At 40.4% G+C, this 27,075-nt stretch overlaps 1 protein-coding gene across 9 annotated transcripts in view; it reads right to left on the bottom strand.

Moving 5' to 3' along the window:
* The window catches only part of KALRN (kalirin RhoGEF kinase), a 1,009,634-nt gene that overhangs the window by 449,184 nt on the left and 533,375 nt on the right, over positions 1-27,075 (bottom strand). For all 9 annotated transcript variants that reach the window (XM_056793564.1, XM_056793558.1, XM_056793562.1 and 6 more), the window contains 3 exons: positions 26,704-26,895; positions 7,598-7,767; positions 2,665-2,839 (listed from right to left, as the gene is read on the bottom strand). In XM_056793564.1, the coding sequence (XP_056649542.1) occupies positions 2,665-2,839; positions 7,598-7,767; positions 26,704-26,895 (537 nt within the window). The remainder of the gene's footprint in view (positions 1-2,664; positions 2,840-7,597; positions 7,768-26,703; positions 26,896-27,075) is intronic.

Below are 27,075 nucleotides of genomic sequence, written 5' to 3'. Positions count from 1 at the left end.
TTTGGGGTTTTAGTTTTTAAAAGACTACTCTATTAAAATATGGAAACAGGATTTGAGCAATAATACATGAATAACCCAGTGAAATTGCTTATCAGCTCTGGGAGGGGGGAGGGAAGAGGGGAGGACGATAACAAGAATCATGTAAACATGGGAAAAAATTAAAAATTAAAGTAACACTTTATCCAAATGTTGGTTAAGATATGTTCTGGTTGATGAAAACAACTTTGATTTATACTCAACATTTCCAGAATGCCATTGCCTAATGTGAGTAGTCTACAAAGATTCTCCATATATAGTGAATATGCTTTAAGTTGTTATTTAAGGAGAGAAACTGGATTTACACTGAACTATGAACACTTTCCCTCTGTTCCAGTATAGATAAAGACACAGCCTCATATGGCTAGCTTACAGGAGGGGAGTGGGTGTAGCTGAAGGCAATGGGGTAGGATGAAGTACAGCTGACTCATACAGAAATTAAACCAGCAACCTTGGCTTCAACAATGGCATGTTCGAACACAATGAGTCCCAAAGTTTCCAGATCAGAGGGTATGCGGTGATTTGGGAAGAAAGAACAGCAATACAAAGCCCAGATGGAAAATGACTGCATTTGCTTCTACAACTTTTGCTCCTGATAATTCTACCCTTAGATGATAGGTGGGATGAAGGGAGAAGAATTCTGCAAGCCCTTGGATTATAGGCACCTGGACCATATTGTCCAACACCCATCCCCTCCCAATCAGACCACATGGTCTGACAAAGGCTATTCCCTTTTGTGAAGCCTCTCTGAAAGGATATGTTCTATTCTTGAAAATGGGACTAACCCAGGAATCTGGGCCATGTGGTCATTGTTCCAATGGGCAGGATTGTTATACCATGACATGAAATATGCAAGAAATACAATATGGTATCTGACTCTGGGGTTTCAGAAATGGACTGATTAGCCCGTAGAGTGGGGCACAACTTTGCTTTGCATTCATCAGCTTTTTAATCTATTCTTTTAATGGCTGTAGGACTGAGGACATTCCCTTAGCTTTAGGGGGTGTATGAGTTTTATGTTTGCCAGCATGTTTCCATTCTTGGCCCTGCTCTCTTGGACAAATGCATTAGTCACTTTGATCTGTACATACAGCAGGCCTAGTGCTGAGAATACCTCCAGCTTGTGAAAATAGCCTGGTCCCCTTCCTGAATCTTCTTGTTGCTGAATTGTGTTTCATTTTGTGGTTCTCTTGACAAAGACACTAGAGTTTCCTTCTTCAGCTCATTTTACAAATGAAGAAACTGAAGCAAAAAGAATTAAATGATTTGCTCAGGGTCACATTAACTAGTAAGTGTCTGGGACAGGATTTGAACTCTGGAAGATGAATTTTCCTTAACTCCAGGCCTGGCACTCTGTCCACTATGTTACCCAGCTAGTCTCTGATCCGTAAGAATGAAGTAATGTCATGTTCGTCATTGAATAGCCAAGTTGCTAACAATGAGAAGCTTTGAAAATTTCAGTTACTAGGCAAAAGGAAACAGTGAAATAATTTGCCTCCCACTCTACAGTATTCACAAATATTCCAGAAAATCCATACTCAGATACAGCACAATAGAGATGGGACTCTGTATCAGTGGGGTCTAGTACAATTCCCTAATTTTGCAGATGGGGAAACTGAGTTCCAGAAAATAGAAATGACTTGCCCATAGTTGATTAGTAGTAAAGCCTAGAGTGGAACCCACATGTCCTAACAGCTAGTCCAATGTTCGTCCCACTATATCACACTGTCTCTTTTTCCCTTACTTTGTACATGGCAGCACTATACAGGGCAATGGAGACAAAAATACAAAGACTTTTCTACTACCACAATAGGTGATTTTAAGGATCAAATGAAATCGTGTGAAAATGTTCGTTTTGGGTATGTCTAAGGAGAGACAAAGGGGTAGCTAGGTGGCGCAGTATATAGAGTACAGGGCCTGAAGTCAGGAAGATTTGTCTGGGTTCTGTTTCCTCATCTGTCAAACGAGCTGGAGAAGGAGAAGGCAAACCATTCTATCATCTCTACCAAGAAAACTCCAAATGGAGTTCCAAAGAGTCAGGCACAATTGAAATGACTGAAGAATAACCACAAAAAATACACAAACACACAAAGAGTTGTGGGAGAAGAGGCATGGTAAAGGTATAAAGGATCAAGAATCCCCTTGGCCACTACATGAAATAGATCATGTCTAAAAACTTACAATTAATCACACTGCATCTTATACCACATCCCAGAGGCTATTGATTAGGAAATCCTTTTCCCTCTTTCATTGACATTTGATCATAAATCTAGGGTGAGAAGGAAACTCAGAGGTCATGTAGTCCAATTCCTTCATTTTACAGATGAGGAAACAGGCCCATAAAGGTTAAGTGACTTATTCAAGATCACCCAAGGAGGAAGTGGCAGAGGAAGAATTTGAACTCAGGTCTACTGTTTCCAGAGACAGCATTCTATCTTCCATTTCATGCTTCCTCTTTCAGCTAGGTGAACCAGTTCATCCTTATTCTAGTCATGTGTCATTTTCTTTTGCCTTTGTATCCTTCTCCCTACACATCTCCCTTCCATTCCCCCATTTAGCATAATTCCTGGCATACAGTAGGCGCTTAATAAGTCCTAAAGTCCATTCTATACAATATTAGTCGATTACCTCAATGGTGTATTGCTCAAAGATCCTGAGTTGCAGGAAGATGTCCAGCTTGATTTTGCGCTCATGGAAAAGCTCTTCCATCTGCACTTGGGCCTCATCAAGCTGCTGAAGGACTGATTCGATGTGACTAATGGAGCTATTATGAGGCGTCTTGTTGCTGGACACCGCAGAGTCCCTGTAGCAGAGGAGGGAGAAAAGAAGGACAATGTCCAAAATGTTAAATGGTGCCATCTAGTAGAACATAAGTCTCTCTGGTGTGCCAAGCAATGGAGCCAAGGTACAAAGCCAAAGCTTAGAGGAAGTTACTCTATTTCAATAAATAAATCTTCATTTACCTCCTTAGAATTCTGAACCTGAAAGAGATCTCAGCATTCCACTTGCTCATTCTACACGTGAGGAAACAATCTCAGAGAAGCAAAGCAAGATGCTCATTGCTAGTTAGAGGTTGAATGAGGATTAGAACCCAAGTCTCAAGGTTCTTCCGGATCCAGCATCCTTTCTATTCTACTCCATTGTCTCTGTCCTTTACCATGTGCATGGAAACACTATACTGGGCAGCAGAAGCAAAAGAATAATAACCACCCAACTACTGAACCTGGTGGTTTTTGAAGGTCACGTGTAATTATGTAAAAGTGCCTCCTGAAGCATAAAGTGACAACTACATTTCTGTGAATGACTCCCTCTGCCAACCCAAAACTGCACTGTGATCATAAGAAATTGACAGTGTATTGGGGAAGACAAAATACCTGTGAAAATATATATCCAACAGCTTGAAAAGAATCCTAAGGAACACGTCAACAAGTGAAATGTGATAGAATTACTGCTAGAAGAGCTAAGTGCTCAGGAAACAGAGCAAAGGAACAGTCACACCAGGGGAGAATGGGCAAAGGTCTCCTAAAAGGAAAGAATTTAAGTTGGGTCCTGAAACTGCAAGTAGACATAGAGTAGCTTGCGGGCAGGAAGTTTCATCTTCCTGAGTTCAAATATGGCATCAGACTTATTAGCTGTGTGATCCTGGGAAAGTCATTTAACCTTGTTTGTCTCAGTTTCTTCATCTGTGGAATGAGCTAGAGAAGGAAATGGCAAACCACTCCAGTATCTTTGCCAAGAAAACCCCAAATGGGATCAATCGTGAAAAATTGGTCATGACAAATCACTTAACAACAAAACGTTGACAAGAGGGAGGGCAGAGGAGGATATTCCAAGGGTGGGATCAAATATACCAAAACAGAGATGAGAGTTGCCATATTTTTTTAAGGCAACAAACAGAGTGGATTGATGAAAGTAGAGGATGTGTGGTTTTGTAAGTGTTGTTCGGTTGTGTCCAATTCAACCAGGGCTGCTGTCATGAAGACCTGAATTCAAATCCAGCCTCAGATTTACTAGTTGAGCAGCCTTGGACAAATCACTTAACCTCTGACCGCCTTTGTTTTCCTAGCTCTAAAATGGGGATAATGATAGCACCTATCTTCCAGGGCTGTTGTTGTGAGCATCAAATGAGCTGATGTTTATGAGTCACTTAGTGCAGTTGCCTGGCACATAATAATAAATGCTAGTTTCCTTATTTCATTCCCTGTTCTTAAGAAACCTACAATTTTGAAATGCCCATGATTGTAAAAATGCCAATTTGAATATGACTAAGTTTCTAAGGCAGGTTAGACAGAGACGAAAGAACTGAGGAGAGAAGGATGCTTATACCTGAAGAGTGGAAGGGAAATAATTCATTAAGGTTTTATGAAGTGACACTTGAGATGGGCTTCGATCTAAGAAAAAGATGCAGAAATGGGGGAGGCGTGGGAGCCTGCAGGAACAATCGGTGCAGATGCAATTTGAAAAGGCTGTTTAGTTAGTGATTCCATTAGAGAATCTGGAGAATCCCCCTTGTTGTTTGCAATAGAAACCTCCTAGATTACAACTGAAAATCAAGTTCATACTTTTTAATTTGTTTACTTAATTGAGCATGAGTATGAAAATAAATCTCTAATTGAGTTTATCCTCTCTTATCCTGAGGTGAAGGAGTTGCTCGGTGATTTGATAATGAGATTGTCAATACTCTTTGTCATATAAATCTGTTATCCTTAGATGACTTCCAGGAGAGGGACAATTCATAGCAGCATGGATTTAGAGCTAGAGAAGCCATTAGATCCAACTTTATTCATTTTACAGATGAAGAAATGGAGACCTAGAGAGATAAATTGACTTGCCCAAGGTCACACATTGTCAAGGGTGAGATATGAACCTAGGTTTTCTGACTCCAGAGCCAATAGTCATTCTTATGCAACATGTCTCCTCCAATTATTTCTAATACAGCATCATTCATTTTGTCAAATCATTCTTACTTAGCACCTGGGCACATAGCAAGATGCTAATGGATCCATGGCACCTTTCTTTGAAAATGCCAACGTTCTTTATACATAAAATGAACTATACAGAAATTTTAAATTAACCCTTGATTGCCAATTTCAAATTAATACTGTGATTGGTTCCAAGGCAGAAGAGTGGTAAGGGCTAGGCAATGGGAATTAAGTGACTTGCCCAGAGTCACACAGCTGGGAAGTATCTGAGGCCAGATTTGAACCTAGGACTTCCCATCTCTAGGCCTGGCTCTCAATTCATTGAAACACTTTCCTGATCCCTAACCTGTAAAATATTAATGCTTAACAATTAAAATCCTATCTTCACTTTCAATGTTCTCTATAATCTAGCCCTGACCTTCTTTTCCAGATTTACTTTCTGGTATTCCCCTTTGTGATCCTATGCCTGAATCAAAATGGACTATTATGCTCCAAATACACCTAGAGGTACTCTCAGTTTTTTGCTTTTGTTCACACTTTTCCATCCAACTAGAATACTTCCCCACCTCAGAATCTGCTTGTCCAACTCCTATTCATCTCCAGGTCTAGAGATATGGGTCCTGGGTTCAAATCTGGACTCAGACACTTCCTAGCTGTGTAACCCTGGGCAAGTCACTTAACCCCCATTGCCTAGCCCTTACCACTCTTCTGCCTTGGAACCCATTGACAACATTGACTTCAAGTTGGAAGGTTAAGTTTGTTTTTTTTTAAGTGTTCATCCTTCAGATCTCCTTGATGAAACCTTTCCTCACACTCCGAACTAGAAGTGATCCTGACTTTCTCTATTCAAACCCCTATAGCATTTTGTTATTGCTTCCCCATCCTTCCTTCATAAGAAGAACCTCAGCTTGCTGAGGACACTTCATTTCTGTCTCTTTAATCCTAGGAAAGAGTTTTCCTTACCCAGAGTAAGAGGTAAACTTATAAGTGCTAACTGAATTTATTGGATTGCTTTGTACCTCTAAAAGTACTCCATCATGCATCCAGTCTCTACTGGATGTTAAGCTCCCTGAGGGCAGGGACTAGATTTAAATGACCTTTTCTGTCTTCCTCAGTTCCTCGCATTGCATCGTGCCTTATGCATACATAACGTATATGATCAATAAATACTTAATGAATTGAATTACTAATGGGAAAGCTTAGTGGCGTGGACAATTATGAAATTACAGCTAGTGCTCTAGGATGAAACATAAGATTAAAAGCATTTTGAAAGGTATTTTCCTTTTAAATTGTGTTTTGTTTGGGACAAATTAAAATTAGGTTGATAAATAGTCCAGAAATAATGCTGATGAATTCGTGTGTGACTAATCAGAATTGATCAGCTCACCAAATCATATCACCCTGATATCCTCATCCGCTAATGCCAAAGTGCACTTTCATCCTCCCAATTTTGCAGCCTGGCATCAGATCAAATGCCATATGATGTATTATTTCATAATGGGAATGTCTCCATGATGCCAAGCAAGCAGTCTGAGTGAGTGCTTCAAAGGAGTATGAGACAAAACTGCGCCAAAATGGCCCCAGATTTACCATTTCACTGTAAATGTGTGCTGCTGAATAATAATGTCAGAACTTTCTTTTCCTATTAGATTCTATTTCATTTTTTAAAAGCATAGATATTTATCTTTACTTTTTGTATATAACATAACAATCTACACATGATTTATTATAAATATGTAGCATTATAACTATGCATATGCAAGTGAAACAAATTCTCCTATTAGCTATATTTTAAAATCTATGTAATTTAAAGGTTCTTTTTCAAAGTATTTCCACATTTCTCTCATTTTTCCTCATAGCTATTTTGTGAGGTAAGTTAGCTGACAGGGTACTTTTTTGTCCCTGTTTTACAGGTAAAAAAATCAAGGCCCAAGAGACTTGGCTGAAATCACACAACCAACTGTCAGGTGAATCTATAACTTGGGCTTCTTGACATCCACTGAAGGATTCCTCCAGTAGCTCAAACGACCTTCCAATTCACCGGGCTTTATCGGTTCCCGCTTCCCTCTCCTCTTCTATACCTCAGCCTATGTTAGGATGAAAATGATCTCAGGAGATTGGTTTTGGGTAAGACATGAGTTTATTGCTTATTAACTAGTTCAGCATCATAGCCAATAAAACAACATCTAGGTCTTTGGCCCTCTCCAGTGACTAATGACCCCACATCTAGGTCAGGCAGCTCGATAAATGGAATTTTAGGAACTGATTCAACACCTTCCTTGAACATCTCAAGACATTTCCAATTAGTTGGTAACTAGTTAATTAACCCTCAAGCCTTTCTCACAACAGCTGGTTAGCAGGTGAAGGTTTGCACATTTGCTGGAAAAGAATCCTTGGCCTCATCATTTATTAACCAAATTCTGTTCAAAAACAGGACGTTCTTTGGGATTCCCAAGGACAAAGAAAACGCAAAAAGTAGTAGATGGGATAGAATCTCTGAGCCAGATCCCAGAAGCAGGAATACACAGTAATTCTCACTAATATACAGGAATTGGGGCCTTTCTACACCAGGGACCTGATATAAGGTTTTATATAGTATGTGAAATATAAATTTTCACACCCGAGATTGGAAGGCTGACCTGAGTTGCTGAATGAGATCTTCTCCTTCCTTGATGACATTGAGAGTGGCATCCAGAGTGGCCGTCTGTTGCTGTTGGAACTGCTTGATTAGTTCCTGGACGGCGTCCACTGAGTCGGCACACACATCTTCTAGCAGCTCTTTCTGCAGGTCCTCCATCCATGTCCACAACTAGCAGGAAAGATGAGAGGAAATTGCCTTTAGAGTACTAAGGAGAGTAAGGTAAGGATGAGGACTGATCCAACCAACATTCTTCCAGCCAGTACAATGTCTGATCTGAGCCCCCACCCCAACCCATGACTATCTTCAATTTGTCTTTTATTATCTCGCCTTTTGTATACTGGCACGTTGTCTCCCCCAATTAACTTGTGAGCTCTTTAAAAGCAAGACTTGTCCTTTGCCCAGATGACTTTGTACAACACTGCCTCACTTCAATCCCATTCACACCCAAGTCAAGGCATCACCTGTGATGTCACTGGTCTTCTTTGAAAAGGAAGGACAAACAAGAACAACAAAATTGTATCCTCAGCACTTAGCACAGTGCCTGGTTTGTAGCAGGTACTTAGTAAGATGGTCAACTGTTTGCATTTTGCCTTTCAACTCATTTTTATTTATGTATTTCTACTAAGAATGGGTGAATGGAAAAGGAGGTGGACTGTCGTTCAATAAGGGTAAATAGAACAGATAGACTGCTCAGCTTTGTACTGGTATTGACAAAAACATTTCTAAAAATCCAGAGGGTATCCTATCACGTTTGGGGTAGAAACTCTGGGGAGGATTTGGGAAAGAACTCATCTGTAAAATGAGCCGGAGAAGGAAACTGCAAGCCAATCTAGTATTTTTGCCAAGAAAAGAATCAGACATGCCTAAAGTGACTCAACAACAACAAAAGACCACAGTTCCTCCAGGAGAACCAAACCCTGGGTTCCATCTACCAAAGCAACAGGATCATGTGGACATGCTCTCAGAGTCATTGTTAGTAATGGCTGAGAAATCAAGAACAAGTGAATAGGTTCTGGAAATCTGACAATAGACCACTGCTGTCCCCATGATACTCCCCTGTAAGGAGGTTCCTCTTCTTCAGACAGGCCAGTTTACTTAATTCCTCCTTTAGAAGCCCTGTCCATTCCAATCCTTTGGATTTAGGGCCCCGAATTGCCCCTTAAAATGTCCTTCTACTCATTTTTAGCCCATCTACACCATATTTTTATTTAACATTACCCTACATAGATCTCCAATAGACTCTAAGCTCTTTCCAAGCAGGGGAAGGGTTTTTTGTTTGGTTGGTTTTTGTTTTAAATTATCCTTAGCTCCTAGTCTTGGCACCTTGCTTAGAGAAGGGGCTTGATAAATGCTTGTTGGCTGGGTTGGGATTTCAGATCTGTCCCAAGATTCATCTTCTCCAAGAAATCTTCCCTGCTGAGCCTCACTGTACATTGATCACTTCCTTAATGATAATAATAATGAAACTCATCTTACGCAATAATTTCCTTTCTCTTTTCTCCGTCTCCTGGCTTCCTTGGCTGCCTTCAAGTCCCAGCTAAAATCCCAACTTCTATAAGAAGCCTTTCCTGATTCCCCCAAATTCTAATGCCTTCTCTTGGGTGACTATTTCTAATTTATCTTCAGTTGACTTAATATCTAATGTATGTATTTATTAAGTATGGCTTGCCTATACCTAGTTGGTTGCATATTATCTCTCCTAGCAGACTGTGAGCTCCTTGAGAATGGGGACGTTATTTCTGTTGTTATCCCCAGCATGTAGCACAGTGACTGGCATATATTAATAAATATGTATTCACGAGCTGACTGATTAAACCCACAGGCAAACCTATGATTAAAAAACACTTTCATTCATATTACCTCATTTGAACTCAATCGACTAATGATGAGAATTGTCAGATAGTACAGAAGGTATGATAATAATAATAATAATAAATTAATAATAATAATAGCTCATATTTACACAGGGCAACTAGGTGGCCCAGGGGATAGAGAACTGGATCTGGAGTCAGGAAAACTCCTTTTTCTGAGTGAAATCTAGCTGTGTGACCCTGAGCAAGATGCTTAACGCTCTTTGCCTCAGTTTCTTCATCTATGAAATAAACTGGAGAAAGAAATGCAAAACTACGCTCATGTCCTTGCCAAAAATAACCCCAAATGGGGTCATGAAGAATCAGATATGGCTAAAACAAATCTACAACAAATACTTGCATAGTGCCTACTGTGTCCTTAGCACTTTACAAATATTATCTTAGTAGATCCCCAAGACAACCCTGGTATGTAGGTGCTATTATTATTCCTATTTTACATTTGAGGTTCCTGAGACAAACTGAAGTTAAGTGGCTTGCCCAGCTAGTGTGAGTCTGAGCAAGATTTCGAACTCGAGGCTTACTTGACTCCAGGCCAAATGCTCCGTCCATGCAACCAGCTTCCACCAGGGCCTCATGATCTGTGTAAGAGTTGGGTTAGATGATTTCTCAGCCCCCTTCCAATCCTAAGTTTCCATAGTTCACAATAACCTTATAAGTTAGGTCATGCACATTATTATCCCCATTTTAGATGGAAAAAAGGAGGATGAAGGCATTTAAATGATAGTCCAAGGTCACAGAACTACTGCTAAACCATGAATAATCTTTCTTCACCCTCTGCATAGTGCCTGCCTAGTATAGGGCTTTCTATGAGGCAGGTAAGCAGGTCAACCCCAAGACCTGATGAATGGACTGTTTGCTATTTGGTCTGACATCAAGGTGCACCAATGATTTGTAAGGACAGGATTCCATCAGGAAGTCATTCAAGTTCATCAGAGACACATCTGATAGACAATGCTGCTTCCCAAATGCAATGCTTGCCACAAACAATAAATAAAAGCCTCTAGTAATCACTGGAGAAAAAAAGATGAAAGAAACTAAGAAGAGAGAAGATTCAGGGACGAGTTTTGTTTTGTTTCTTTAACTCCTACCTTCTGTCTTAGAATTAATACGGTATTTTGATTCCAAGGCAGAAGAGTGTTAAGGGGCTTAAGTGACTTGCCCAGGATCACACCGCTGAGGTCAGATTTGAACCAGAACCTCCTGCCTCTACGCCTGGCTCTCAATCCACTGAGACACCTAACTACCCCCTCTTCATTCATGTTTCTTCAGGTTATTAGATATCTGTCCTTACTGAGGGAAGTACAAATAAAATGAGTTTAAGTTGCATCAGAAAGAACTTAGTAAAGGAAAAAAATATTCTGACCAGAAAGTTCCCTCTACACACTCTCTGATTCGGCAACAAAGACCTTTTTGCTGTTCCTCCCATAAGGCACTGCATCTCCTGACTCGATGTCCTTTTAGTTTGTTCTGTCTCTCCCCTCTCCCCCTCTCCCTCCCTAGAATGGCTGCCTCCTTACTTGGCTTCTCTGGCTTCCTTCAAGATTCAGCTCATGCATTCCCTCTGAGACTCCCTTCCATTTACCCTGTAAATTTCTTGTATGTATGTACAGTAATTTGCATATAGCCTCTCCCATTCCAACATAAACTTCCTGAAAATGGGGACTAAATGTTTGCCTTCCTTTAAACATCCTCATTGCTTAGCTCAGTGGTCAGAGAAGGAATAAGCGCGCCGCTAATTACATAAAATAGCAAATCTCTGTTCCGAGCCTCTGCTGAGGGAAGTTGTTGGTCCTGAGACAGCAGAGTCATTCTGTCCATGGAGGCCTTTCTTTACAGCCTGTTAAAACCATTTAGAGTTTATATTGCTCTGGAACAGCTTTGGAAAACCCAGGCGCGTCTATCTCTATGTCACAGGGAGGCATTGGAGCTCTAGCTTTGTGATTAACTCACTTTTCAGTCATGCCAGTCTTCGTGACCCCATTTGGGGTGTTCTTAGCAAAAGTACTGAAGTGGTTTCCCATGTCCTTCTCCAGTTCCTTTTATAAATGAGGAAACTGAGGCAAACAGGTTAAGTGATTTGCCCAGCGCCACAAGGCCACTGAGTGTCTGAGACCGGATTTGAACTCAGGAAGATAAATATTGCTACTTAACTGCCCAGTGAGCTAACTTACCAAAGTTTAATGAGAAAAGTATGTACCTGTCTGCCCAAAAGAGCTATGAGAAGAGTCTGGGTTTTGTGTGAGTATAGGGTTCACAGGTGTGGAACATTGCATATATTGTCCATTTTTTGTTTATTATATTGATCAATAGTGCTGATTTTTTCCTTAAAAATTTTTTTGTTACAATGAGTAGCACTCAGAGAAAAAGAAATTTGCAAGGAGAAATTTAAGTTATATAAAAATAAAAGATATCAATAAAATTTATTTTAAAAGAAAAATTTCTATAACTCACTCATAGGAATAAAAAGATTTTATAAGAAAGCAAAATTTAAAGAAAAGTAAATGTTAAAGCAGGCTATCATTTAGAACAATCCTTTCAACTCACAAATTCTTTGATACATTTAGGAATCTTTCTTAGTAAAATTTTTTTTAACATAACAATTTAGCCTAGCCCAAATTTTAAATACTAGGGTGGGAACCCTTCTGTCTCAGATGCCAGATGTGGCCCTTGGCTTCCTTTCATCTGGCCTCTGGGATGAAGTTGCTCTAACGACTGCTGCTGGAGTCAAGAAAATAATCTTTTCCCAAGGCTGGAAGAGTTGCTATTGCACTGAATGAAGCGTTATGCTCCCTGTTCTTAATTTTAAAAGCAGGTGAGCAAAATGTTTTATGCCTCCCTCTCATTCTCTGAAGGGAAAAGAAAATCCTACTGAATTAAATTGCTATGGAAAAATCAGCCTTTCTTTTATTTATCACAAAAATCTCTCTTTCAAGTCATAAGATTACACATTAGTTCTCATATAAGACGATTTGTTTAATAAATCCAGATCCAACATATCTGTGTTAGCATGGAGCATGGTCTGACCCCAGGGCAACACCAGGTTCTCCTTCTGGAGAAATTGTTAATTCTCTCCCTTTATTCAGTGCGCCTCCCTCACCTCCACCCCACAATCAAGTTTCCCTGGCACACTGAGTTTAGTAGCACATAGTGTTTCCTTCTTTGTGGGATGTACACTGTATGTGAAGGGCAGCTAGGTAGCAAAGTGGATAGAGTACAGGGCCTGAGGTCAGGAAGACTCATTTCCCTGAGTGCAAATCTGGTATCCAACACTTAGTGGCACTATGACTTTGGTCAAGTTGCTTAACCCTGCTTGCCTTGGTTTCCTCATCTGTAAAATGAGCTGGAGAAGGAAATGGTAAGCCACTCCAGTATCTTTGCCAGTAAAACCCCAAATGGGGTCATAAAGAGTCAGACATGACTGAAACCAATAAACAAAATATTTTTCCTGATCTCCAGTCTCACATCTACCCTCTTTTAGACATCTTAAATTCAACATGTCCAAAATAGAACTCATTATCTTTCCTCCTAAACATATCTCTCTTCCTAACTTCCTAACTATTATGGTTGAGGGTCCCACCATTCTCCTGGATACACATATGTTTTTAGGAGTCATTCTTATTTATTTTAAAACTTATTTTATTTATTATTTATCTCTCTCTTTACCCCTAGATACAATCCCCTGCTAAATCCTACTATTTCTACCATCAGAACTTCATTCATATTCACCTCCTTCTTTCCTCTGACACAGCCCTCATCCCTCATGTCTAGACTATTGCAGTAGTTGACTGGTTGGACTCGAAATCTCAAGTTTCTCCCCACTCTAATCCATCCTTCACTTATCTGTCAGTGATCTTCCCAATGGATCATTTCGACTAAAAAACACCCTTATTCAAATAATTCTAGTGGTTCCCTTTTGCCTTCAGGATCAAATATAATTTCCCCTATTTGTTTCCTTCTTACATTTTGAGTCTTCTCTTTTATATCCTTCTACCCCTCTTTGTACACTCTGCAATTCAGTGACACTGGCTTCCTTGATTCTTCAGACAGGACTTAGCTATCCTGACTCTGGTATCTTCCCTGGCTATCCCTTCCCCATACTGGAATTCTCTTCTTCCTTATCTCCATTTCCTGGCTTCCCTGGTTTCCTTCAAGTCTTGGCTGCAGTCCCACCTTCTATCAGAAGCCTTTCCCAGTCCTCCTTTATCTTCGTGCCTCCCTTCTGTGATTATCTCCAGTTTATCTTGTATATATCTTGTTTATACACATTGTTTACATGTTCTCTCACCCTGTTGAGCTCCTGAGAGAACAGGGACTGGTTTTATGCCTTTCTGTATATTCTCAATGCTTAGCACAGTGCTTGGAACTTAGTAGGGCACTTTTTTTTTTCTTTAAGCCCTTACCTTCCATCTTGGAACTGATGCTGAATATTGATTCCAGGAAAGAAGAGAGGTGAGAGCTAGTGAACTGGGTTAAGTGACTTGCCTAGGGATCCGCAACTAAGAAGTGTTTGGGGCCACATTTGAACCCAGGATCTCCTGGCTCTAAACCTGGCTCTCAATCCACTGAGCCACCCAACTTCCCCAACTTAGAAGGTTCTTAATAAATGCCTGGTGACTGACTCCATTCCATGTTCCAGACTCTTCCTAAACTCCTATCATCAAAACTTACTTGTCAGGTGTCCCTTTTCTCAAGGACCTTATTATTTGCGACATCACAGTTACCTACTTACTATTACTACTACTGCTGCTGCTACTCTTACTACTAGTACTGCTACTTCTACTATAAATACTGTTACTATTATTACTGCTACTCTTACTACTACTGCTACTGCTAATATTTCTACTACTACTACTACTACTACTACTACTACTACTACAGTTACTGGTAGTTAGCTGGTATGGCCCTTTAAAGTTTATTTATTTATTTTTTAAACCCTTACCTTCCATTTTGGAGTCAATACTGCATATTGGCTCCAAGGCAGAAGAGTGGTAAGGGCTAGGCAATGGGGGTCAAGTGACTTGCCCAGGGTCACACAGCTGGGAAGTGTCAGAGGCCAGATTTGAACCTAGTACCTCCAGTCTCTAGGTCTGGCTCTCAATCCACTGAGCGACCCAGCTGCCCCCCTTTAAAGTTTATAAAGAACTTTATATATGTGATCTCATCGGATCCTCAAAACAATCCTGTGAAATGTTATCAACACTATTTTATAGATGTTAAATGACTTGCTCAGAATTATAGGATTAACTACTCCAGTCTCTTTGCCAAGAAAACCCCAAAATGGAGTCCCAAAGACTGAAACGACTACATAACAAACACCACATAGCTAGGAAATGTCTAGAGCAAGATTTGAGTTCATGTTTTCCTGACTCCAAGTCAAACACGCTATCTATTATGCTAGCCAGCTGCTAGAAATGAATCTGTGCCGATAGAGTGATGCCTTCTCATGTATGCTATACCTGCTTCCAGGTAAAGACTGGATTTAATAGTAGCCTTACTCTAAAGGCATGACATTAGTAACGCATGTCTTAAGCAGCGAGACAGGAAGATAGGGAGAAGGGCATTCTTAAGCAGGTCAGACTTCCCTGGCCCCTCAAATCCCACTCAAGGGAAAGCTGACCTTGATTATAGAACAAAAATATCTAGGAACAAGCAGCCTGCTGTGACCCACTGCCCTAGAATCGTGCTGTAGCCAACACTTTGCAAGTGAGCTGATGTGAGAAGGGAAGAGGAAAGGAGGAGCTGTGGAAGAGAGAAGCCAAGCGAGATCAGAAGACAAACCGAATGTAGCTTGTTTATGAACACAGCTAAACAGATTAAGGGGTGACTAAAAGGGGAAATGGAGGTGGGGGAACGCTTTGATTCCTATATTTAAATTAACCAGTTGAGATTTTTAAGATCTGTGCTAAAATTAGTTATTGGTCATCACCTTCATTCTAGAAGGAAAGAAAAGTCTTTTTCCTCTCTACTGTACCCCTCTCCCCAAATACCCCAAACCTGACAGCTAGCATATGAATATTTATGAAGAGACTCTTCTCTCCTTAGGTCTCCGCCATCCACTGTCATTTCTATAATCCGTGGCTCTGTCTTTGGTGAGGGAGACAGAGGATACAGTTGGTTTGTTTCTGAGACCATCAGTCCATTCGTTATCTTTGGACTTCTTCACCTTTTGAATATTGATTCAGCTCACATAGGATTTCTTTCTTTTCTGCCAACTTGACTGTCTATCTGGAAGCTGAAATCCTCAGGAAAAAGAAGAAAAGGGAAAGAAAGGGTAAGGGAGGGGGTGTGGCAAGAATTGGTTGTGGAGTGAATATTGAAGAGAAAATCTACAAACAAGGAAAGAAAGAGAAAGTGGCCGTATTTAATTAGGGCTTCCCTATAAGGACTTGGTTTTGGTTTCTTTCTTCTAGCATTCCTTTTCATCTTTTAAACATACATTTTCAAAGATGATGTCCATGCTATTTTGAATGGGCTTCCAAAAAAATCTGATTCTAGAGTTGTCATGGAAAAGGAGGAAAGAAAGAGAACAGGATCTGGGAACATATTCTCCATGCCTCCTCTGCCCATCACCCCCATCTCCATCACACCAGGCCAATGAGCTGTGCCAAAGACCTGAGGCACTGTCATGACATTACTCCAAACTCTACCCTATACCACCAAAATAGTAAATAGTTCAGGCTAAGCCAGTCTCCTGATGTATGGCCCACTTTAAAAGCAGTCACAATATTCAGTGATGGCTGAGGGCTTGAATTTATAGGGAGGCCAAATGCACTTAAGTATGACCTCCAAAGGACCAGAGCTGTGGAATTAACAAACTATACAGTTTGAATTTGGGTCACCCATTCCTGACTGGAAGATTTTAATCCTTCAGTGGCCCAGGATCTCCAAGAATCCTCCAAGAAATCCTCCCACAAAGCAATAATAGGCCTAATAGGATTAAGAAGTTATTTCAAAGAAAATTTGCAAAAGAAATTAGTCTAGAGAGATTATCTCTATTTCATCCTTCTCTTCAGTGGTCCAAGACTCTTATCCTGATTAGAATAGACCTTTGATTCAGTAAGGAGGCAAAAGTAATACTATAAATCCTATTCTGGAAGGAAGTGTATGTTAGGTCATTGGTAGAGATTTTATAACTCAATTTCCTTAAAGAAAATCTATAAGGGAATTTTGTTTTCTTGTTCCAGAGAAAAGACAACATCTTGCAATTCTATCCAGCTAAACTCCCAATTACTGGCACTGGCATAAGAAAGATGCAGATGATATGAAGCAGCCGATAATCTCCAAACGATTTCTATTCGACATCGGAGGGCACCATAAAATGGAGGACGTTATCAACAGGCATTTATAACTGAAAAGTTCCAAGAAAGAAAGATTAAACACTTGACTCAAATTCCCACAGCAGAAAAGATTCCCAGGTAATCAACGACAATGTCTCTTGGCTCCTAGTCCAGTTTTCTAGCTATTTATCCCTAACTTTCTACTGTGAGATGAAGTAGAAGCAATACTTTATGGGAAAGGAAAGAATTGGATCACCAAATAGAGTCTGGATGTGTTCAGTAGGCCTTCTAGTCTTATCCTTATTCTTTAAGGGATAAGCTTCGCGGAACTCCAATCAATGGACAATGAATGAAGCAAAGAAGAATTTATTTTGCAAAGGGATATGCTGACCCCTCAGGTTGCAAATAGAAAAGCTAGACAGACCCTGCTTTAGAGGAATTCACATTCTAATAGGGGGAGAACACACAAGAATGAATGAATGAAAAGGCAATACATAGAGGAGATTTCATCTGCAGATAGAAAGGTCTCATGGTTCTTAGGGTATAATAGAAAACCAGAAGGCAATCCCTCTTCTTTTTTGTTATTTCCACTGATAAAATGACATTTGTTTTTCACATTCAACCATTTCACAGTGCCACCAGCTTTGGTAGTTAGAGCCTTCTTTGCCAGATCTCTAGGAACTGTGGCTGCTAAGGCAGCAGAGACTTGAAAGATGGCATCTCTACAGGGTTGATTCTGTGGGTGATAGATGTGGGAAAGGTGGGCTGGAATCAGGGACATTGGTCCTATGGGAGCAATTGGGTCTCAGGCAGCAGTCTCTGGCTTGTTGAAGACTAAACTAGACAAGGGGACTATTATCATCTTGGAGTCAATTCAAGTTAATTAGAAAATAGATAACCTTGCTTCTATATGCATTAGCTGTGTGGGGAAAGGGTCACAGTATTTAGATTTTGATTTGGTAGAGAAAGACACCACGGGGAACATAGATTAATGATCCAGGTGAAATGATCACACATCACTGTCATTAAATTATTTTTGTACCCAATTCTGTGCTTAGCCATGAAAAGAGAATATGGCCAAAGCACTGATACCAACCCTTTCCATTGCTGAGAAAGACAGGGTTAGAATTAGCTGCTTAAACTCCCAGAATTCCTGTTGATCAGTGAAATTCAAACTAAACCTGGGAGTATTTATCACTAAACTGAGCAACAAACAAGATCAGATCATAGGTTCAGAGATAGTATGCCCCAGAGTCCAATTTCAAATACTAAGAAGAGGACTGAGCAAAACTGTAACCTTGGGTTAAAGCCCCAAAGCTCTGCATTTGCACCTCTCAGCTTTCAATCTACAAACTCTCCTGGGTTCTATTAGTCTCTCTCCTATCCACTCACTACTTTATCTTAGGAAACACAGTGTCAAAATGAAATCCCAGGTATAATCTATTCATTTTACTTTCGACAAATAATGAAATCTTTCTTAGGAAAGATTGGGTTCTCTTTTGGGGGGGCAGGGAGCAAATGGGAAGGGCGAATGCTAACCAGGCAGCCTTGTCTTCAATAGAGACAATATAAAACAAGGAATTTATGTGTAGGACCTTTTATCTATAATTAGATAGCAGGCTATAGACACATTCAAAGTCTCTCTGAAGAACCTTGATATTGATTGTGAGACAAGGAAAACAATGGCATAGGACCGTCCAACTCAAAAGAAACATGAGATGTGTACATTTAGAGACATTGCCATCCCAAATGTCTATACAAACTATTTGTGCCTGAGTCTTCCCAGTTTGTATTGGTCTGATCAGCCACAACCAGACATATTGAACATTGACCTCGACATTGATGTCATTTTAGCCCTCTTTGATTATGAAGGAGAACAAAGGATAGAATAGTACTGGGAAAGTGGGCAAAGGGTGACCTTCCACAAGGCCTTCAATGCCAGACTCCAACCTTGGACAGTCTTCACAACCAATAAATTTCCTTTGCTTTTGCTTCTAGACCAATGAACACTGCCAGAGAAAGGAACAAAGCTTTGTAGACCCATGAGGACAAACTCATGATGTCCACTTTCACAGGGCTTCTGCTGCTGTATCAAATTTTCTCTTCCTTAATCTCTCACTGATTGTCCATAATTTTTGCTCATAGGGGCTGTTCCAAATCTTCTCTTCTCAAGTCTTCAACCCCTTCCCTAGGCTTGACGAAGTAAATTTTGCCTCCTGTTTTACTCAGTAGTTCTTAGAATTTGGAGCCAGATGGTCATCCAATTTCCTCATTTTAAATTTGGCGACCTAAAGGTAAAGTGATTTGTCTAAAGTTAGGTAATAAACAATGGAATAAGGTCTTCTCATTCCATATCCAGTGTTCTTTTCATTATACCTCATGATTTTTAATTAGATGTTATCTTGCCCAAGTTCTTTCCTCTTCATATTTTCAACTAAATATATTTATGTTGTTACATTCATCTTTTCATCCTTTTCACCAGTCTTAGATAAAGAGGTTTCTCTTCTCTCTAAGGTTAATCAGTCCACCTATATATTCTAGATCCTACCCTTCCTAATAGCCAAAGCCCCTGATGCCCACAATTTATCTTCTCTCTCCAGCATCTTTATTTAGCCTTTACCTATCTCCTGATCTTACCTTTCAGGCTTCAAACAGGAAAACTTCCCTGCCCCACCAATTTTGCTAGAAGGTATGAGAGAGTGCACCTCCTTCCCTTCTTTGCAGAGGTGGGAGACTATGGATGCTTACTATTGGACTTGGGTGATGTGTTTGTTACTTTTGTTGAACTGTAGCTCAAACTCCACTTTCTACAAGAAACCTGTCCTGAGTTCTTCACCTGCTAGAGGTCTCCCTCCCACACGACCTCATATTTAAGTACTTTGTATTTATTATTGTCATATCTATTCTTCATATGCTTAGATATGTCTTCTGGGAAAAGAGTAAACTCTTTGTTAGTAGGGATTATTTTGCAGTTTGTATTTTCATGAACTGTGACTAGCATATATTAATCACTTAATAATTACTTGATTGATTTTCCTTCCTTCCTTCCTTCCTTCCTTCCTTCCTTCCTTCCTTCCTTCCTTCCTTCCTTCCTTCCTTCCTTCCTTCCTTCCTTCCTTCCTTCCTTTCTTTCTTTCTTTCTTCCTTCCTTCCTTCCTTCCTTCCTTCCTTCCTTCCTTCCTTCCTTCCTTCCTTCCTTCCTTCCTTTCTTTCTTCCTTCCTTGCTTTCTTCCTTCCTTCCTTCCTTTCTTTCTTTCTTTCTTCCTTCCTTCCTTCTTCCCTTTCTCTTTGATATAACAGATGGATCTCTGGGTAGGGAAGGCAGGAGAGATGTATGTAGAAATAAACATGATACAAAAGTAAAAGATAATATTCTTTGAAATAACTTTTAAAATATGCCCTCTGAATACTCATATTTATTGTGCACTTAAATGTATGCTACTTTATGTCACTATTTAACACTTTTAAATCTTTAAGTATGTCATGTACTTCAATAGATTTGAACTTTGTATGAGGCAGGGACTATGTATGGCACTTTCTTTTGCAGACTCAACATGGACATAAGGAAACCAATCATCTTCCCCTGGAAATCTGCTGTTCCCATTATCTTTTGTTGTTGTTGATGATGGCACCAGTCTCCTCCCAGTAATCAAGGCTAGGGACCTTGGAGTCTTCCTCACTTTATCTTCTCTTTAACCCTACCCACCCTTTCTAATCGGCTTCTCACCTGTGCTGATTTTACTTCTGAATTATTCTCATGTCCTTTTCCTCCTTTCAATTCCTACTGCAACTACCATAGTTCAAGTTCTCAGTTTTTCTCATTCAGATCAGATCATGGCTACTATCCCCCTAACCATCTTCCTGCTTTGAAAGGATTCCTTATTTAATTCATTCTTCTCATACCATTATTCAGTAATCTTCCTAATATCCTAATCTGATCAAATCACCCCTCTACTAAAAAGTCCTCAGTAGCTTCCTAATAGCTGTAAAATAAAAGATAAACTCAAGACCCTGTCATTCAAAACCTTCTACAATCTGGGTATCATCTACCTTGCTGGCCTTATTTCATCCTAATCTCCTTCATAAACACTAGTTCCTATTACCCAAATTGGGCTATTCTTCATCTACAGTTCTTATAGAATTTCAGAGCTAGAAGCAGTCTAACTATACTTTCCTAAGACAAGTACCTTTGTGATACATACCAGCATCTCTACTATGATAGATGATACTATTACCCAAGGCAATTTATTCTACTTTTGAATAGCTCTAATTCTTTGGAAGGTTTTCCTGACTTCAAGTCTAAAATTGCCTCTCCACACATTCTGCCCACTGTTCCTAATTCTATCCCCTGGACCAAACAGAACTATTCTAATTCTTCTGCTCTAGGATTGTCCTTTACTTACTTGCAGCTAGCTATATCGATACTCCCCACTTCTATTCTTTTATAAAAACACACAAAACACACAACAAAAACTCTTACCTTCTGTCTTAGAATTGAAACAAAGTATGTGGTAAGGGTTAGGCCATTGGGCTTAAGCAACTTGCTTGGGGGCACATAGCTAGGAAATGTATGAGGCCAGATTTAAACCCAGAACCTCCCATCTCCAGACATGACTCTCCATCCACTGAGTCACCTAGATGTTCCCACCCCCATTCTTCAGCCTTAATATCCTCAGTTCCTTCAACTGATCCTCTTATGGAATGAATTCAATACTTGTTCCCTTTCTGGTGGAACTCATCTATATATGGCCCCTTGCTCATTCATGTCTTTCCTAAATTCGTCAACATCCTTTAACCCTTTCTCATCTCTAAGTCTTTGTCCATACCAAGCCTCCATGTCTGGAATGGAACCTTCTCCCTTCACTCATTTCTATCTGTTGAATTCCTTCCCTGCCCACTTCACTTTCAACAGGAAGCCTTTACTGTGGTTCCCCAAATGAAAGTGATATACCCCTCAACTCCTTTGTATCATAGTTAAAATTTCTACACGTGTCTTCCTTCTCTAGTGGATTGTAAGCTCTTTGGCTTGAAGGTCTATATCATATCTATCTTTGCATAACAATTACCTGACACATGATAAGCAAGGATTTGCTAAATTGAATTCTTAATTCCCCTCTCCTAAAGCTCAAAGCATAATGTTAACATGCAGCAGAGGCTCAGTAAATATTTCTTGAATAGCCTAAGAGTCCAAAGATAGTGTTTCTAATGTTAGATCCATTATTTGGGGACACCAAAGAAAGTCTGTTTAACCATCTATAAAATGAGCCTAGTTATCCTTGGCCCTGCCTACTTGACACAAAGATGGTGAAATAGACTCTTAAGTTCTTTGGAGGAAGGATACTTAAAAAAAACAACCCCATGGTAATGATAATGTCATTGTTATTACAAAGAGGTTACATAACTTACCCAAAGAAACTCACTAAATCTGAGTACTAAGACTAGATGCAAAGGATATCTAAGATAAAGAGATGTCTTGTTCTTGACTAGAACAACTAGAAAATATTTTTAGATGGTGCTCTAATTTGCATTCTGAAAGGGGATAGAGTAATGGTGGAATTTAATGCCAGTGGCTGTCTAGGACAGTCTAATAACCCTTTTATCTTGCCTCACAGAGTTTCTTTGTTCTTCTAGGATGCAATTCAGTCATTATTTTCTGCATAAACCTTTTCTAATGCTCCTCCCGTAACTGCTAGGGTCTTCCCTCCCAAAGAACCTTGTATCTAACTACTTTTTAATATTTAGGTTTAATATTTATTATTTAGTTATTATGTTGATATGTAACTATTTTATTTATAGTATTTAATTGTTATGCTAAATATATTTATATATGTCCTTGTTATTTCATTAGAATGCAAGTTCCCCAAGAGAAGGGATTCTTTGTCCTTATCTTCCCAATACTAGCACAGTGGCTGGCATATGGTAGGTACTTAATAAATAATTATTGACTAATGGACTCCTGGAGATCTCCGAGATTTAAGAGTTAGGGTTTCATAGAGATAGAGTTATGGAGTGTTAGAGAGATTCTCTCCCCCATGCTTATCTACCTCTCAGTTCACACTCTATGTCATTTCAAACTCAAGTCTGATTCTTCCATAGTTACAGTTCTTCCAAAGATTTATTTTCTACATGGAAAGGATCTGAGAGATCCTTTGGAAAAAGAGGGCTGGAGATAGGGACTGGATCTATGATTTCATTGGTTTAGGGAATTCTCAGATGAAGAAATTCCTTCTACTTATACAGATTGATACTTCCACTACAAGGTATCTATCAGGTGTTGTTCAGTCATTTTGCAGTTGTCTGACTCTTTGTGACCCCATTTGGGATTTTCTTGGCAAAGATACTGCAGTGATTTGCCATTTCCTTTTCCAGCTCATTTGATAGATGAAGAAACTGAGGCAACCAGCATAAAGTGACTTGGCCAGGATCACACAGGGAGTAAATGAGGCCAGTTTTGGACTGATAAACATGTCTTCCTGATTCTGAGCTGAGTGCTCTATCCACTGTGCTCCTTAGTTGCCCTCATCTGTCAGTTATCTCTCTGAAAAGGAAAGATGAGCAACAACACTAGTTAGGTCCTTAGAAAGTTGCCTAGAGCACTAAGAATCTGTGATCCTATCAGGTCAGCATATGAGGCAGGACTCAGGCCTCAAATTCAGGTCTGCCTGATTTTAAAGAGAGCTCTTTATCCACTATTCAATCCCAAGCTGTTTCCCCTAGGGTAAGAAAGTTCCTCCCTTTCCCCCAACCATATTCCTGTCTCTTAGACTCTGCATCTCAGTGTTCTCTATTCAAAATAAAAAGGTATTCTAGAAGTCAAGTGTGGTCAAAAGGGACCAGATGGCATCCAAACGTGGCAGGAAAATATAAAGGGAAAAAAAGATCTGGAATGATTTCTGGAAAGCTTATATCTTGGTCATTATTTCTTTATCTCTCAGCTACGATGTCCCAATCGTGACCATTGGGCTACTACCCTCTTTCCTCATCTGCTTCAGGTTTTGAGGAAGTGAGAGAGAAGAAAAGGGGAAAAGAAGGAAAAAACTGAGGAAGAAAGAAAATAAGAGAAGGTAGGGCTGAAACGAGAGAAGGAATAAAAAGAAGTCAAATGAGTGAAAAATATCAATTAGCATTTACTTTGTACAAAGAGCTGTGTTAAACATTGGGGATACAAAAAGAAAAATAAGACAGCCCCTGCTCTCAAGGAATTCATCTTATAATTGAGGAGACAATAGAGATAGGAGGTTTTGGCTGCAAGTCAAATGAAAGGTCTTGGTGGTCATCAGAGTGTAGTCATAGTCACATTGTAATATGTCTCCTTTGGGGCCAATTCTATTTATAGGAAGAAAAGAGGCAGGAAGGAGAAAGAAGAGAATGGATGGAAGAGAGCAGCCACAAAAGGAGAGTGAGGAAGGAAAGAAGAAATTAAAAGGAGAGAAGAAAAAAGAATAAAAAAGGAAAGTGGGAAAGGGGAAAGAAAAAGGAGAAAAGAAAGGAATGAGGAAGGTGTCCAAGAGGAGAAAAAAGAAGATGGTGGGTGAAGAGGTGGGTGATATGCAGGGACCTATTACAACAGTGTACACCAACTATAGAATGGAAGAATCTAAAGCCAGGGAGGAAAAAAAAGAACAAGAGTTTCTTTTCTCTCTCTCTCTCTCTCTCTCTCTCTCTCTCTCTCTCTCTCTCTCTCTCTCTCTCTCTCTCTCTCTCTCTCTCTCTCTCTCCCCTCCTCTCTCTCTGTCTCTCTCTCTGCCTGTCTCTCCCTCTCCCTCTGTCTCTCTCTTTGTCTTTCTTTCTCTCTGTCCCTTTGTCTCTGTTTTGGTGTCCCCCCCACCCCCGCCATTTGTTTCTGTCTGTCTGTCTCCTAACTCAAGCACTGGGTGGAGGAAGGTGGAAATAGAGCTCGTTTGTGGGTATTGCTTCATGCAATATGCCCCACTCCTCACCTTCCCCAACATACATGTGCCACACACATACACACGTACAGCGAATGCCATGCGTACAAATTACATGTCTGTTGTTCTTTTATATTTGATTCCCTTCTGGACAAACTTTGATTGCAAAGAGAGTATGCATGCCTTTGGTTTGTGAGACCATCTTTGGGAATCAGGTGGGCCACATGCAAACAGGCAACCAGGCAGGAAAGCCAGGATTAGAGTTAATCCTCTTGCTTTACAGATAGTCATCAGCAGAGTGGCCTTAGGTCTTAGGGGGGGAAAGATGCAAAGTCAGCTTCCATGATATCCCCTCTGCATCTGCTCTCTGGGTATCTCCAACAAGAAAACATTATCTTTTCATGTTTCTCCCTGATAGGGAGCTGCTCTGATTTGCATTCCCACTGAGAGGAGGAAAAACTCAAGGAATCAGCCACAGCCCAGCTCTCAAGTCAGACATTTCAGAAAGGAAAAATCAACTTAATTAAGTAGCTTTAATTCTTTTTTTTTCCTGGGTAGCAATCACACATTAATTAATGCTCCATTAAGATGAATTCCTGGGGGCAGGCGAGGATGTTTATGCCTAATGAGTTCATCTGTCATTGGCGTTACTGTAAAAGATGGTGAACAAGCGACTGCACTGGCCACTTACTGTAGCTCTCAAAATTTCCTATTAATCTGAATGAAAGGCAATCACAGGTTTGCAATTTTCTCTGTCGCCCTGGTGGGCTGCTCCAGTCAAGAGCATCACCCAAAGTTTGGTCACTTTTCAAGGGTTGTCTAGCCCTCTCAAATCATCCAGGTAGCTCTAGAACTGTATGTGAGCTGAACCTGGGCAAGTCTCTTCTTCTCCCTGGGATTCAGGTTCCTTGTCTGTAGAATGGGGGCATTGGAACTGATAAGCTTTAAGGTCCAGATCTAATGACCCATGGCTTCTGTAACCCATGCTTTGATCCCATATTGGATTCCCCCCACTGTTTAGCACACTCCTGACCTCTTCCCCTATCAGTCATAATATGCTTAGGGGATAAACTAGTTAAACCTCCTATTTATACACATATGTATGCATAATGCCCTTCAAGACCAAACATGAAAATCTATGGGGTACACAGAATCATCAGTTTAGAGGTTAAAGGGATGTTTGAAGTCACAGGATTCTAAAATCATGTCTAGATCCAAAAGGACCTCAGCAGACTTCCAGTTAACATCTTAATTTTACAGATGCGTAAATTGAGGTTGCCTACAATTGCACACATATTATTAAATAACAGAAGAGGGATTTGAACCCAGATCCTCCAACTCCAATTCTCTTTCCACTGTACCAAACCCTACCTTCTTACCTATTTATTGGCATATATTAAAAAGATTTTACTTGACCATATTCCTCTGCTGGTATCCAGTTAGAACAGAGAGTAGACCAAAAAAATAAATAGGAATCAGTTTCTCTGCCACCTGTATCTTTCTCTACAAGAATCTGCTCTAGTCTAGAAAGTCTCTGTCTCATTCCTGAAGAACAGTCCACCAAAACAAAAGACCTCATGGATTGTCTACTCTTGGTTCCCACTGGCCCCATGATCCTCCTCCTCCTCCTCCTCCTCCTCCTCCTCCTCCTCCTCCTCCTGCTCTGTCTCTCTGTCTCTGTCTCTCTCTCTGTCTCTGTCTCTGTCTCTATCTCTCTGTCTCTGTCTCTCTCCCTCTCTCTCCCTCTCTCTGTCTCTGTCTCTGTCTCTTTCTCTCTCTCTCTCCCCCCTTTCCCCCTCTCTCTCCAATCTCACTAGGGTTGAAAGAGAAAGCTTAGTGAGAAACACCATGAGTAAATTGTGAATCCACGGCATGAGCAGAAGCACAGCTGCAAACACGACATATATGTCATATTAGAAACAGAGATGTTGCAAGTGACTAGCCTCTAAACTAGCTAGAGAACCCCCACTGACTTTCTATGGCTCCCATGGACCCCCAGTGCAATCAGCTTGCTCTTCTGTATGGGATGGGACATTTGTATTCTCCTTCCCCATTTCCCCTTCTTACCTCTTTGGTGTGTGTGTGAAAGGAGACAGACATGTCCAAGAGAAGCTTCCGCTGCTCCACCCGGCGCACAAAGTCTTGGATTCGGACTTCCAGGTGTCGAGCTGCCTTGTAGATCTCCTCTGGGTCACATTCCCCAGTCTGCGCCAACTGCTCAGCTGCCTCTAAGAGCTTGTCCGCATTGGTATATGTATTCTGCAGGCAAATAGAAGTGGGGCAGAGTCACCATCAAGACCCCTAGACTGAAGCTGTCTCCCCAGCTTGCCTCCTACCCCAACACCCGAAATGCAGAGCTTCCCAGAGCTTCAGACAAGAAAGGTGGGGAAAGCACTGGCTGTACCCCAAAACTGGCAAAAGAAGAGGCACCTACCCACC

This window comes from Monodelphis domestica, chromosome 4 (assembly GCF_027887165.1).
Source record: "Monodelphis domestica isolate mMonDom1 chromosome 4, mMonDom1.pri, whole genome shotgun sequence".
In the NCBI taxonomy this organism is placed as follows: Eukaryota; Metazoa; Chordata; class Mammalia; order Didelphimorphia; family Didelphidae; genus Monodelphis; species Monodelphis domestica.
This window is presented reverse-complemented; position numbering and strand designations above follow the sequence as displayed.